The sequence below is a fragment of the Athene noctua genome, unplaced genomic scaffold (genome assembly GCF_965140245.1).
Source record: "Athene noctua unplaced genomic scaffold, bAthNoc1.hap1.1 HAP1_HAP1_scaffold_146, whole genome shotgun sequence".
Classification (NCBI taxonomy): Eukaryota; Metazoa; Chordata; class Aves; order Strigiformes; family Strigidae; genus Athene; species Athene noctua.
In genome coordinates, this window is record NW_027437618.1 from 102,122 (window position 1) to 116,661 (window position 14,540).

Genomic DNA, 14,540 nt, shown 5'->3' on the forward strand with positions numbered 1-14,540 from the left:
CAGGCAAAGGATGATGTGTTGGGGGTGATGAGGTTGGATGCTCCCTAAGGGGCTGGGGGTGCCAGGGCAGGGGCCCTGCCAGCGAGGCAGGGGGTGCCCAGGTCACCGGAGGGTCTCTAGGCTGGTGATGCTCTGTCTGCAGCAGCTGAGATGATGATCTTCATGCAGCTCTTCCTTGCTGTACGCAAACAGAGCAGCTGCTGGATGCTGATAAACTTTGGGGCAACCAAGGTCTGGCTTTTGCTGAAGCTTTGAGCTAGGTCAGCCTTTTTGGAGGTGTTTTTATTGCTGCGTGTGCAGTCGGGTAATGCCATCAGGGTGCTGAAGCCGGGTGACCACTGGGAGATAGCAGCTCCCATGACTTTTTCCATCTCTTTTCCCTTCCAGCCTGGATCCCTGCTGTTACCGCTTCAAGATAACAAACAAAGGACGGCGCACCCGTTGGCTCTACTGGTCAACAGCAGGTTCTGGCTCGTTTCGCCGGCGTCATCGTGTCCCTGCTGTCAGCACCACCGAGGGCCAAGGTTCCTCCCAGAGCCCCAGACCTGCCTGCCCTGGGTTTAAGGTTCAGCCACTGAGGGTGGAGCTGATGCCGGGCAAGACTACGGAGATGGTGCTGGAATGCTTCTCCAGCACTCCTCAGGTGAGGTCCCCCCCGAGGGCTGAGCCTTCCCCATCAGGAGCAAGTGCTTTCAAGAAACTGTTCTAACAGCACGAGCTACCATGGCAGCACCAGCTTTCCTTGCTGGCCACTGTCAGTTCCTAAGGCTTTTTCATGTTTCCATGGCTACTGTAAACCCAACCTGCTGATAGCAAAACACGGACTGAAGGAGATATTGCTACTTCGGGGGCAAATGGCAGGTTACAAGGTGTCATGTGCTGAGGCAGAAAGGAAGGGCAGAGAAAATAAGTTACACTTAGACTAGGAGCACAGGCAGAAAGTAAATAACAAAGTGCAAAGTAATGTATTTGGGGGAAGCAGTGAGTAAAACAAAACACCTGTGAAGGGAGGGAGTGTCTGGGAGTAGCATCATTTTTCCTCCGTAGACAAGCATGGGCAGAGGGCTCGTCTAGCACTGAGTCCTGAAGCAGAAAAATGAACACAGTGTGTCAGCTGTAGCGATCGGGTGATGTTCATCCACGTGGGAAACTGTTTGCAGGGATCGTTACAATTGACAGCTTGACTTTGTCAGTATTTCCATAACAGCTCACCTCAGTCTCTCAGCCAGTCCCAGGGTCCCAAGGGCAGCCAGGTCTCGCAGCAGCCTTGGATGGCAGCTCAGGGGGAGATTTCAGCAGGGTCACGGGGTGTTCTCCTCCCTGGACTCTTTATTTCCAGGGGAAATCCTACTCTGCAGAGAAACTTCCAGCTAACCCTGGTGTGCATTCCCTCTCTCCAAGACTGCTGGGCACAGATGTTTAGGCAAATGTGGAATAAATCTGCATCAAGCTCTTGCTGATACTTGTGTTTTGAAAGGTGTTTTAAAGGGCTGCCTTGGTAGGTAGCTTGAGGAATACTTGATTACTCACCTAGTTGACTGCGATGGGACTGTCCCTGTGCAGTTCGGAGCCCAAAGGTTTTGTTGAAGCAGGGAAAAGAAAGGAAATAAAGTGATCAGGGTGCTGGAGAGGCTGTCCTGCCGCGAAAGCTGAAAGAGGATCTGTGAGCTGAGCTGTGGCTACCTGGCTCCTGCAGTCAAAGCCAAGACCCTGGGAGTGGGCTTTCCACCTTCCTCGGGTCTTGAGAACTTAATACTCTTGATGTCGGTCAGAAGCCCAACTCCCTGCATCGCACATGCAGCACAGATGGTTTTGAGTCTGTAGGCTCTGAGGAGGAGCTGTGGTGTTGTAGCAGAGGGAAGAGTGAGAAATGAAGGGAGGATTTTGGGGAACTGAAACCATGAGAAATCAGGAAAAAGTCTTAAGAGCATCCAGCTTAAGCAGAGGGTTTTCATGTAAACTGCAAGACCTCTCTTTCCTGGGGAGGTTTCTTTTAAAACCAGCTCTAGGAGGGCACAGTACCTGCTAGGAATGGGTGGCCCCCTCTTTACCTGAAGGCAGTCTGCCTGTTTGGGTTTTTCCCATGGATCCTGTCCTCTAAGCTTCCAAGGGAGGGTTTGCTAGCATTGGCCCTTCTGTCACCTGTTTCCCTTAATATAGTTGCATTTTTAAAAATTTTTTTTTAATAAGTTCCTACAGCTTTCTGTAAATATTATGCCTGGCAGTGGGACAAATCAAAACAGTAATAATTTGGGGCAGGGACTATTACAATTGTAGGCAGCACATGACTCACGAGGGCTTTTTGTGGATAGTGGGGTGTGGCATTACGGACGTTTGAGAGCAGAATAAATGGGATGCAGCATAAAAAGAAAAGGGGGCTGTTGAGGAGCCCAGTGGCTGTAACTTGATGGCGGTAACAGGGTCTGTGGTTGGGTGGGCAGCAAATACAGTGCGTTTTGGGGACGCCCTGCTGGGCCCCGCTGGGTGACGGGTGACTCCTCCGTGCAGGTGGTGAAGGAGCGGCTGCTGTGCCACGCCGTCGTGGGGAGCAAGGCAGAGAAGGCTCCGATAATGGAAGTGGATGTCACCTGCGAGTTCATCGCTCCCATCCTGAAAATGTCCTCCAGGGAAATCACTTTCCGGGTGGAGAAGGTAAGTCTCTGGATTTCATCCTGGCACTGAAGAGCATGGCTGGTGACTGAAAGCCTGGTGGGGGTGTGCTTGTGTTCGAAGGAGGAAGTTAAATGGCTTCTCCAAGTCCCTGGGGCTTTGACTATTGAGCTGAGCGGGACCAAGATTTTGCCATTAACACTGAGATCAATATTTCGCCCCTCTGGGATCGGGAGCAGTCCCACCAGCTGTATTCTGCCTTTTTGATGTGGAGACAGAGTTGAGCTGCTGAGCCAAGGGCACAGGGCGAGATGTGTGGGACCCACGAGAACAGCGTGGGCTTTGCCCAGCCACCTCGTGTGCTGGGGCTGAGGTGGGCGAGCAGAGTGCTGCAGCTGAGCGATGCTAAACCCCCTCCTCACCCTTCCTGAGGGGCTTCGTAAAGTAAGCGAGGGTGTTTTCAGAGATGGGACTGGTTTTTAACTTCACCCAAGTAAAACAGAGAGAACAGCTGCTCTGCCGAGGGGGATCATGGCTACTTCTAGAGAGACACCAGTTCCTGTACTCGGGGTGAAGGGAGGCTTCTGGGGATCCTCCAAGGCACGGTGATGTCTGAACACCGATCCTGTAGGGAAGCTGAGAAGAACTGAGATTCCTGTCAGCTCTTCAGGCTGATGAGAAAAACCTGTCATTTTGTCTGTTTGCCTTCTCTGCTCTTGGCATGGATGGTAGCTCTTTGCAATTCCCCAAGCTTCACCTTCTTCAAAGGACCCGCAGACATCCTTCAGCTGCAGTGATGATAACGCCAGCACAAAGCAGGTGCCCCTTAGCCTCTGGATCCTGACTCCTGCATCACCTTCCCTCTCCCTTGAGGTGTCTGAAAAAGAGAAGATACTTCATTATTTAGTTTCTGTGTTTTCAGGCCTCTCCTCTGGTTCCCAGGCTTCCAGAGAAGCACAAAATCCTGTGAGCAGGCAGTTCAGGTTTAATTAGAAGCTTTTCAGCTATCCCTGATGTCTGCCTGTGGTCTGCTTGATGCCATGTGCTCGGATTTATTGAGTGTTATGACGCTGCAGCTGTTTGATATCAGTACATCCAGAACAAGTTGCCCAAACACTGTCTAGTTTATATAAACCATGCAGGAAGCCCAGAGCAATGCATAAACAGGAAGAAATAGCTTAGGCAGAGCCGAGCTTTGAGGCTACAGACAGCTTGTCACTGGAGCAGGGGCAGCAGGACACCCGTTGCAGCCCGACTGTTGAGGTTTCTCCTGGCTGTATGTGCCTGTAGATGCTCAAAGCCAACCTTAGGCTGCTGCAGGCTCTCTGCTATGGGCCAAATCCTGCTCGCTTTTCTCCTCTGACCAGCATCACTGCTCTTATGAGGCTACTAGAGCTGACAAGGTTGTAAGAAATGACTATGTGAGTGAAAATCATCTTGTGCCGTTCTTCTCGAGAGGATAGAAAATGGAGACAAGTGCTCTGGGTTCACTTTCTGCTATTGGTCTTGTTCATGCAGCTGCCTCCTCTCAGGGTCCTATTCCCTCCTCTGTGTGCCAGAGTGTTTCCCTGTCCCCGGGGGATGCTGTGGTTTCTAAACACGGAAGGATCTGATATACTTAGAGAAAAACCACCTAGAAGGATAGAAACTAACAAAAATAGTAAATAGAGGTGTATGCACTTCTGGGGTTGGAAAACTTGAAATGCATCAGAAAGGGAAGGACTTCCGTGGCTACTTCATGTTGTTTTTTCCCCTTGTGTCCTGTTTCTGTAGCAACCTGGTGATGTCCTAACTCTGCAGCACCAGTCTCTGTCTTTAAGAAACGCCTCGGCCCTGCCACTCAGCGTCGTCCTGGCCTTAGAGCAGCCCTTCTTAATCTGTGATGCGGAGCGGCAGCCCCTCTCTGCAGACGCTCAGGTGAGCAGCCGTGGGCCCTCCCGCTGTGGGGTTTGAAGAGGGGGGGTGTGGTGGTACGTTTCTGTTGGGAGGTCCTCTAGCAGAGAAGTTTATTCTTTAGACTCAGCAGTAGACTGGCCTGAACTAAGTCAGATTTGAAACAAGCTGCTGAAGGAAACGAAATATCATCTGAACTGGGGAAATACATCCTGGCTCTAAGACGTGAGGAGAGGGGAGCAGGCAGCTAGGCCTGGGCAAGCCGTGTATAACGGTGTCTCTTGGAAGTCACTGAGCTCTCCAGCAGCCATTCTCAGATACCCTCCAGAGCAGCTGGCTTTCCTCAGGGGCAGCCCTGCCTCCAGGAAGGCTGAGGAGGCTCCTCCAGCCGCTGCCTGGCCCCTGCCCTGTTGTTGGAGGAAGGGGTTGGACATGGGCTCTGCTAAACGTTGTAGGCACGGCCACCGCTTCTGTGCTGTGCCAGTGACTAGCCCCTGCAAGGGCGAGGCTGCAGTGCCATGCTGCTTGTGCTGGGAGGGCAAAGCAGTTCCTCTAGAGCTGGGGCAAAAGGCCCTGGTGTGCCAAATGCTGATTTAGTTGTGTATTTAGCACATCGCTCCTGGGGGTCCCGAATTCAGCAGTAGAATATTTATTTTCCTCGTGTATTGATGCAGAGCACAGTGAGATGAGCCTGAGATAGTCTCAGACAGAGCGTGGTGGGGCTTGCAGTCAGGCACACACTGTGAAGAAAACACAGGATGAACTGAGAAGCCTATGCTGGGGTCAGACGTTGAACATTTCCACGTTTCGTGCTGCCAGACCTTGGGACTTCATCACACTGGTGATTAATACTCTTCATTTCCTTGCAGCCCATGAAGCTGGAGATAGGGGAGGAACTTCTTCTCTCCATCAGATTTAACCCTGCTTATAAAGAGGATTTGTGTAGCCGGGTAGTGGAGAAGGTTCTAAAGATACAGTTTCTGGAGCATCCTCATGAGGAGCAGGTCACCATTCGGGGAGAAGTCTACTTCCCAAATCTCCGTATCCAGCCCACGGCCCTGGACTTCGGCTGCATCTTGAACGACACCAAAGATGTGCGTTACATCGAGCTGACCAACTGCAGCCCGCTTCTTGTCCAGTACCACTGGTCCTTCCTGATGGACAGCTGCGTGAGCCAGATGAGGTATGTGCCCCTTTGCTCTCTCCTTGAAGCTCTTCTCCTTCCTCGTGTCCTGTTTGTGCTTTGCAAAGACCAAGGCTGTTTGCCTGTGATCTGACAAATTGCTTTCAACTTTCCCTGGGGGAGTAACACCTCCCAGCCGTGGTCGGGCTTAGGTGCTCAGGGAATAAGTGATCACCAGTTTGACGCTGGGAAGGAAACAACGTTCTCCAGCCAAGCTGGGGCTGTGAGATGCTACCAACACTTCCTGCATTGTCCATAACCTAGAGTCCTGCTTTATTTCTGGAGCTACAAACCCATACCTAGGCACTGGGACAAGCAGATATATGATTTTTCTTCCCTGCCAACCCTATGTGTTGTCATTTTACACTAAGAACCTACACAGTCTCTTGCTGCTGCTTTACTGTAGCCCCCATACTGGTTCCCCTGGGAAGGAAGGCTGGGGTTGGAAAGCTGCTTTCTCAGACCTTTGTGGCCTGAGGCGAACACCACACTGGTGCAGTGAGTTTTCATCTGTTGAACTGCACATCACATTCCCCAAACAGCCATTTAGTGTCTTACAGGGAAAGGGCAGGTTCTGCTGCAGCTGTGGGTGCAGCTGTAGGCGTTGGTGGGAGCACTTGTCTGAACGTCCTGGGAAGCAGGGCCAGCCAGCGCTGGGCTGTGGTTTACAAGCTCCCTTCCCCGGAGCACCGATCGCTGCTGCTTCGGCGCTCCTCAGGGATCAACGGGCTGTTCAGCCGTGTCTCTGCCGGAGTTTCTCAGCGGGTCTTTCCACGCTGCCCCGCGTGTGTGGGGTGTCCCGTGCCGGGCTCCGTGGGTGCCCCGCACGGCGCTGGGCTCTGTCGGGGTTAGGGCGCAGCAGGCTCCGGGCTCTATCCCTGCTCCTGCCTTACGTGCTTGGAGAAAGCCTCGGGCGTTGCTGCTTGCTTGTGCTGACCTGCAGCTGCGGGTGGTGTCAGGGGAAATATTCCGGGTTAGCACCTGGTGGAGCTGCAGAAGTTCTCGCCTTGGCCCTCTGGGTGGGGGAGGCCCAGTCTGCAGCTGTGGGTGCTTTCAGGAGGGCACTGGCGGCTCTGCACTGGCTTGTTGCTCTCCGGATCTGCCCCTTTGTGTCTCAGGCTCACCTTTTTGCACAGTCTGTGTGTGTCTTCCTTTCCTGCTGTGATTTTTACCTCCCTACAAGGTTTTCACCCGTGTCCTCTTCCATTTCTCCTTGCAACCAGTTGCCAGCTGCCTGTGCCGCCGCTACAGCAGCGTCATCCCTAGGCAGCCCCGTATGCTGACCTGCTCCATCCTGGTTTGGGAGCTGCTGGCTCAGACCCGTTACTGAATTCACACCCGCAGTGCCCAGCCGGGGGCCGCATCCTGCTGAGGAGCTGCTCGTGCAGGCTTCCCTCCCTCCCACTGCAGGTCCACAATCAAAGTCATGTTATTTTCCAGGTTCAGCCCTCCGGTACCGAAATTTTTCACCAAACCCCAACCACCAAAAAAGGAGGGAGCCTGGTTGGAGCGCTCGGTGTCTGCAGGGAGCAGCTGCAGGGGTGGAGGTGTGGAGGAGCCAGCTGAAGCCCTGGGAGCCGCGGGGGATCCTGCCCAAGAGCCAGCAGGTGCAGATGACTCCCTGGAAGCAAAGGTAGATTTTCTTGTACACCTACCGCTTGCGTTGCCTCCCCCATCTTGCCACTGAAAAGCCGTACTTGTGCCAGTCCCCCTTTTTGCTGCCCTGCTGTCATGTGCCCTGAGGGTGGGCTGGGCAGCAGGGCCAGCGGCTGGACATGGGGCTTCTGGGGAGGGAGAAATCGGGTAGTTTTGCTTGGAGAAGCCCACTGAGATCCTACAGACCTATGCTGAGTTTGGGGTTTTTTAGCTTGTTTTTACACTGTAAACTGAGCCTTTTATCTGCATCATGATGTGAAGGCTTCCAGTTTCCTTCCTGTATCAAGCTGTGCCAAGTACTGTGATCTCCAGGTACCACCTTCTCACCCCCAGCTGGAGCTGCATGTTTTTATGTCTCTGCCTTCACCCGAGACCTGCAGTATCGCAGGGATGGCCACAGAGCCATCTTTGATAAAATGAGACTTTTCAAGGTCATTGTCTCTTCCTCCTGGCATGAAAAATGGCCTTTGGTCTGCTGACCTTCCTGGTGAACCTCGGTGCTTTGGAGCTTGATGTCCGTGCTAGTGGGAACTGGCGCCTTGTTCTGCATCGTGTGGGACAGAGGCTGCTCCTGGGGCAATAAAAGAGGATGCAAGAAAGCATGGGAAGTTCTGAAAGCACTGGCGTTGACATTAAGGTCAAGGAGAGGGGTTGCACCTGCTCACATCCAAACTTCGGTCATTTTAACATTATAACAGCACATTTTTTCTGGATCAGGAGAAATGATACCCCGTAGACGTAAAGAATGGCGTGGCTGAATGTTTTTGGATAGAAGCGTGGAATCTTCTTTATTTCCTGCTTTGTTGCCATGTATGCAGAAACAAACCAGAGAAAATCCAGTAGGTGTGGCTAAGTAGGATCCAAAAGGCTTCAAAGGATACGCCTGGATTGCAGCTTCCCCTTCTGCTTGTGTGACTGTGTCAAGGCAATACCCACATAACCTCCCTGGGGAGGCGGGAGACCATAGGCCTAGGAAAGGTGCGGGTTAGAATCTTTGGGAATAGGCACTTGGCAAAGCTTTGCTAGGCTTGAAAATGTGGAGATGAGAGAAAGAGCATTGAATCTTCTGATTCTGAGCTTCATCTACCGGGGAGATGTAGCCTCTGATTAGGTGTAAAGATGTCCCATAAAAATTCTTGCAGATTCTGCTGATGCCAAGGCCCCAGCACAAAGCCCTTCTTCACGTTACTGAAGAAGCAGGTATTGCCACACTTCAAAAGCACTCACAAAGCCCTCGCTTATTAAATAGGGGATGAGGTTCCTTTTGAAAGATGGCACCGCTGAGGTCAAACACCAGCTCTCAGCTGCTGGGAGACAGAAGAACATCTCTGCCGCCTTCTTCAGGAAGGTGTCATTCAAGAGAGTGACTTGGTGGAGATCCTCAGCTCTCCAGCACTGATGGGTGCGCGAGATGAAACCTAAGCACTCTCTGAAATGGGATACTTGTGCCAAGCCCTTATTTTCCTGGTTTGATACTTCTCGCTTGCAGCTGTGCTCCTGCTTTTGTCCTGAAGAACCTAACCTGTCGAGGCATGGGGTTCTGGGCACGTTCCCTGGGCAGGAGTGAGCGAAGCTGGTCTGGCACAAGGGTGCAAAATGCCCTTGAGGTCTCTGCCAGGACTGAGGGCTGGGTGCACTCAGCTTCCCCATGCACGCTTGCGCGTAGGAAGCGCAGGCGGAGCCCGTGTCTCACCTGTGGGTGGGCTTGGACCCACTCAACGGATGGCACGGACATACCCGTACTTGATTTGCACCCAGGTCCCATCTCAGCTGCTCCTGGCTGTGTGAGGTGGCGGAGCCTGCAGCAGAGTGCTCTCGCCCAGACCAGCCAGGTGCTCGCTGCAGCCCATGGTGCTTGTTTTGCAGGTGCTGCCATCCCCTGCTGAGGAGCTGGAAGGGGCTGTGGAGACACAGGGCCTGGTGGGGATCAACAGACTGATGCAGTCTGTGGAGGCAGAGCCCGTCAGCTTGGGAATGGAGGAGGTAAGTGGGAATCCATCTTGTGCCACGTTTCCGGTGTGGCAAGCAGTTCTGTAGCCCCCCCTCCCCACTGGTGGCCCTCGATGCTGCTCGCAGAGTGGCCTCGCGTCCCTCCAAGCCCATCGCACAGCGCTGCTGAAGCAACCGGTCACTGGAGAGGCCACGCAGGACGTGTCGTAGGGCTGACCTGTGCAGCAGCTATGGAGGGCATTCTTCATCTTGTTGCTAATCAAGTGGTCAACAGGAAATTTCTGCGGTAGCTTTTGCTGTAGCATCTTGAGAGCGCGCAGCATGCGAATTGGAGAGAGTGGAAAGCATCAGGAGTCAGATGAGCTGGGCTGGAGTCCTCCCCCCAGCTCTGAGAGCTTTCACCTCTGAATACGGTGTTTTGCTTAGGGCAGTAAAAGGTGCTTTTAAAGGCAAGTTCTGCAGTGGAGAGAATTTCTTGCTGCCAGGCGACATCCCAAATTACTTTTAATATGTAGTGTATTAATTAATGAGGGAGCATGGGAGAAGGTTTTCCCCGTGGCCCCTCCACTGGTAAGTGGAATGGGTACAGGATGAGATTAGGATGATTTTGCCTGTGTTTGAGGAAGAGCCCCCTCCAGCCACGTCTGTACTTCGCTCCAAGCCATGGCTGCTCTTCTGCATCAATTTCCATGCTTGACATCTTGATCTCTCCTCGCCTACCTCCAGGTTTTCGATGTCCTGCCGCTTTGCGGTGTGCTGCAGCCAGGCAAGAGCCAGCGGGTCATGTTCACCTTCTTTGGCCACACAAATATCGTCGCCCACGTCACGGCGCTGTGCAGGGTGGAAGGAGGCCCGACCTATGAGATCGCGCTGAGCGGGGAGGCTTCGCTCATCAACTACCTCCTAGACGTCACGGAGATCAACTGCGGGCTGCAGGTACCGCACGCTTCTCTTGGCAGAGGTCCTTGCCGTGAAACCATCACCGGCGTGTTGCTGCCACCTAGGGCTGGGGCTCTCTCCCCTTCCCAACTACTTTGTTGGCTCTATGGCTTGGAAGTACAACCTTGGAGTGATATGTTCTGCATCCAATCTGGTTTTTAATAACCATGTCCGCCCCCCTCCATCTGGTAATTCCTCCTCCTCAAGGTAACTAACGCCGCCTCCTGGGGCAGGCAGGGTCCCAGTGGTGATCTCCAGAGGGACGTGCCCCAAGACGTCCATCTGCTGATCCGCTCCTAAAGCCTGAGGTCCCAGGAGGTGCTCTCTTTTAATGTTCTTGATTAATCAGCAAAATAAACCAGGGAGGAAGTTAACTTGGGCTTCCCAGTAGCTGGAGAGAATGTCCTAGAATAATCCCCACTTCCTTTCGGTCAAAAACCCCACAGATATTTCCAGCTGTTGGCCCTGTCTCCCATTTTGCTGTCACTGCAGGTGCTTTTTCTTCTGAAGTGTCTTGATGGCACCTCCTTTGTCCCAGCTGGGTGTGAGATGACACACCATGAGGTGCAGAGAGCTTGTCTCCTCTTTGCTTTCCTTATGACTGATCTCTGTGGTTGGCATTGCCCCTCTGCGTGCCACCATCAGTGTCTGTTCCTGTGTAGGGCTAAGGGGTGCCCTGTGGCGGTGGCTTACCCAGGTTAACCAGGGAGACTCAAGTGCCCGTATCTCCTCTGCCTCTGCTTTTCTCCTGCGTTGAGTTCATTTGCTCACACCCCAGTGAATGCAGAAGGAGGTTCCCAGTATCAGGCCTGTGCCTTCATCTTGCCACTCCTCTGTCCTCTCTCCAGCTGTTTAACAAAGTCACCGAAGCAGAGGTCACCCTGCAGAACAGAGGGAAGATGGGCTTCAACTACGTGGTGCTAAGTCCCGGCGTGGGGACCGCAGAGAGCCCCCTGCCCGGCGTGCCCCTGGTCCTGCCCAGCACGGTGAGTACGGAGGTGGCGCCTGGACCCTGGCTGTGGGTCAGGCTGCCCAGGAGGGGGTTGTGGGGGAAAAACACAAAATTAAAAAAAAGAAAGCAACCCACAAAAGCAGACAGGAGAGACAGGGCTGTAAGCATCTGCTGCTGGGGGGCAGGGGTGGTCCAGCAAGCACGGTCCTAACGGCCCCCCTTCACGGCCTTTGCCGGCGGGTGACCCTGCCGTCACACAGCAGCCACTGGCCGGAGGCACCAGCGCTTCGGTGGCTCTGGGGACCCCAACTGCTGAGCGCTCCGGCTGTGCGGGCACCGGGGCCGCGCTGTGCCGGCTCTCCTGGGGGTCACCGTGCCCAGGCTGTGTGATCGGACAGGGCTTAGCCCTTGTCCCTGCCTGTAGCACACCCTGCCAGGCCCCTGCCAGCACTGAGCGGGACTTAAATCCTCTCTCACTTGGGCATGAAGCTGCTTTGGCAGAATTGTAGCAGCCCCTGTGCCGGTCCCCCACTCCCCCATCTTTGCTGCTCTGCAGGAGCTCTGTGGGGCAGTGAGGGGGCCAGGCAGGAGCAGGGCTGGAACAGCGAGGAGAGGAGTTTGCAGCATCCCACCGTCCGAACTTCTCAGTCCTGCATGGCTGTCTTTGGGCTGGAGCAGCATTCCTGTCTAGTCCCTTTTTGCAGTGGGAAGAGGAAGCCAAACGGCATTCACATTTCCTCATGCCTGTCTCCTACAAGGGGTGGCACACTGACGCCCTCTTCCTGCCAGCTTCCCAAGACCCAGCTCTGCTTGTCCCCGCACAGTCGGTCGCTTTAACAGCCCCGCCGGCGCTGGCAGCTTGGCAGGGCTGGCTTTCGCTGCAGCTGTGTTCTGCGCTGCACCAGGGGCTCAGGGCACCAAGTGGCAGGATCTGTCCCGCTCAGCAGCTTCTCCCTGCAGCGTGAAGGGGAGCGGGGAGCCGAGGGTCCAGCCCAGCGTGCAGAGGGTGAGCCGAGGGAAGCTGCGGCTGTGTCCCGTCACCCAGGGCTGTGTTGCTGTCCGCTTGCATTTGCTCTCAGCCTGGCTGGCGTGAGCCTAGCCTGGGGCTGGGGCAGCCTTTCTGGAAGCCCGGAGAGGAGGTGCCCTGCCTGGCAACACCTTCCCTAGATGTCATCCTAGTCTCTGCTCCTGCCTTTCCGGAGATGCATGTTTGCAGGTCACCGTGAGTCTGGATAGGCTCACGCAGCCCGGTGTAACCGCACAGGCAGGAGGTGTTTGGTTGGGATCATTGTAAGGGGTCAGGCCCTTCAACACCAGCCTGGGAACCGCTGGTGTGCTGTGGCAGGAGCTGCTGGCCATGATGAGAGTGTGGGCACTTCCCTTATTTTGTGTAGTGGCTGCTAAAAGATCTTTTATTTCTTCAGTCTGGCTCTTGCTAGCAGAGGGTAAACACCATTAGGGGCAGAGCTGTGCTCATGCTGAGCAGGGGGTGGTCTGTGGGTCTGTCCTGGGGGAATGCATCCCTACGGGCCCTCCGAAGGACCTGGTGTAGGAGACCTCAGCTTCTGTGATTCTATGAAAGCGAGAAGGCGATGCTGTCTGATACTTTGTTATGTACGAGAACCTGCCTTCTCTTCTCGGCATGTCTGTCGTCTGAGCCGTCCCTCCGCCAAACCCTCTCTGGTGCATTCCCTCCCTCTTCTCCCACACCCTGCAGGGTTACGTTGGACCTGGCAAGGAGCAAGTCCTGAAAGTCTACTACCTGCCAGGAGTGCCTGGAGCCTTCCGCAGGACTTTCCAGATCCAAGTGGGTCACCTGGAGCCCGAAGAAATCTCCCTGAAGGGAGAGGGGAGCTTTCCCAGCATCTACTTGGACCTGCCCAGGAACATCAAAGGTGAGCACGGCCTGTCTGCTCCCCAGGAGGGGCCCCTGTTTCTCCCCCATGTCAGATGCCCGTAGGGCAGCTCAAACTGCCTCCACCAAGCCTGGAGGTTTCAGGGCTGTCAGACCAACACTCAACACCCCGGTTGCTTCCTGAAGCTCTGGCAGATGAGCCCGTGTGGGCTTTGCCCCAGGAACCATCCTGCAGAGCTTGCCAGCAGGTCGGAGTCCTGGGAAGGTGATGGCTAGACAGAAATGCTCTGGAAAGCTGAGCACAGGCTGGCAGGGATTTTGTCAGGGTTGGATTTGCAGCACATTGCAGGGGATGAGATGCTCCCATGTGGGGAGGAAGATGGGTGGGAATGAACATCAGGGTTGATAGAGGAGAAGCATCTACTTTCCATACATTGCTTGGGGAGGGTGTTTCTGGGAGAGGCCAGAGTCAGGGGAGTGGGGCTTCCCAGCTTTGAGGGGAATGGCTCTGTGCCCCGCTTCTATTTGTGGATGTTTTCTTCCTTCAGGAAATGAAAAATATGAGAAGGTCCTCAAGGAGGTGATAGAAAAGATGGAGGAAGATGGCCAGAGAGAGGAAGCAGCAGTTCTGGGGGCGGCTGTGGCTGCGGAGCCACCCCCAGATCCCTTGGACGCCGTGGTGAGAATGGCTGCTGCCCCGTTTGACGCGTGCCACCCTCCCCCGGTGTCACTGGGTCCCTGGCAGCCCGCAGCAGGCTTCCCGGGGCCCTGCTGGCACTTGGGACCTCCCTGCCCACACCTGCCCGTGATCCTGCACAGCTCAGCAGTGCCCCCGGGGCTGCCCCAGGGAGAGATCCTGAAGACCCTGCTCAAGTGATGAAATTTATGGCACTTCGTGATGGGATGTAGGTCATCACTGGGGGATTTGCTGCTCACAACCCAAGCCCTGCCAGGTTTACAGAGCTTAATAGCAGCAGCCTGACTGTGCTCTGGGACTGTGCTGCCAGTGCTGATCTCTCAGAGACAGCAGCCTTATCATGACTCCCTTTACAAGAGAGCTCTTGTCCGAGCTGCTTTGACACTGGCTGGGGGCAGGCAAAGACTTGGAGCTCTGTAAGGTTCCTGGCTTGTCTGTCTGTCTGGCCAGATCAGCTTTTGTAACAGTGACTGGGCAGGCGAAGTTGCTGGAGTTCGTTGCCCTTGAGATGAGGCCCTGCCTGAGAGAGCAGGAGGTGTCACAGACACTGAGCAGCGAGACAGAAGGACCCCATCACCCCTCCAACACGAGCAGGGGGGAGCCTTGGGAAGGACCGTTGCTAACCAGCCGCTGCCTTTCCTTCCCTCAGCTGGACCCTGGGCTGCAGATGCAGATGGAGCAGCTGCTGATGGAAGAACACGCCCTGGAGCAGCAGAAAGCTCTCACCTCTGGTCCCCCAGAGGCCACTGCCTTTGACCAGCGCGCTCGTCAGAGGCTTCTCAAGTTAGTAGGGGCTCCCGTACCC

General features: G+C 54.6%; 1 protein-coding gene across 1 annotated transcript in view; it reads left to right on the forward strand.

Moving 5' to 3' along the window:
* LOC141955232 (hydrocephalus-inducing protein homolog) overlaps positions 1–14,540 on the forward strand; it is a 96,328-nt gene that overhangs the window by 67,617 nt on the left and 14,171 nt on the right. The window contains 11 exon segments of the mRNA XM_074895151.1: positions 388–643; positions 2,509–2,652; positions 4,384–4,527; positions 5,373–5,686; positions 7,127–7,319; positions 9,209–9,325; positions 10,019–10,228; positions 11,080–11,217; positions 12,901–13,078; positions 13,587–13,717; positions 14,385–14,518. Coding sequence (XP_074751252.1) covers positions 388–643; positions 2,509–2,652; positions 4,384–4,527; positions 5,373–5,686; positions 7,127–7,319; positions 9,209–9,325; positions 10,019–10,228; positions 11,080–11,217; positions 12,901–13,078; positions 13,587–13,717; positions 14,385–14,518 — 1,959 coding nt within the window.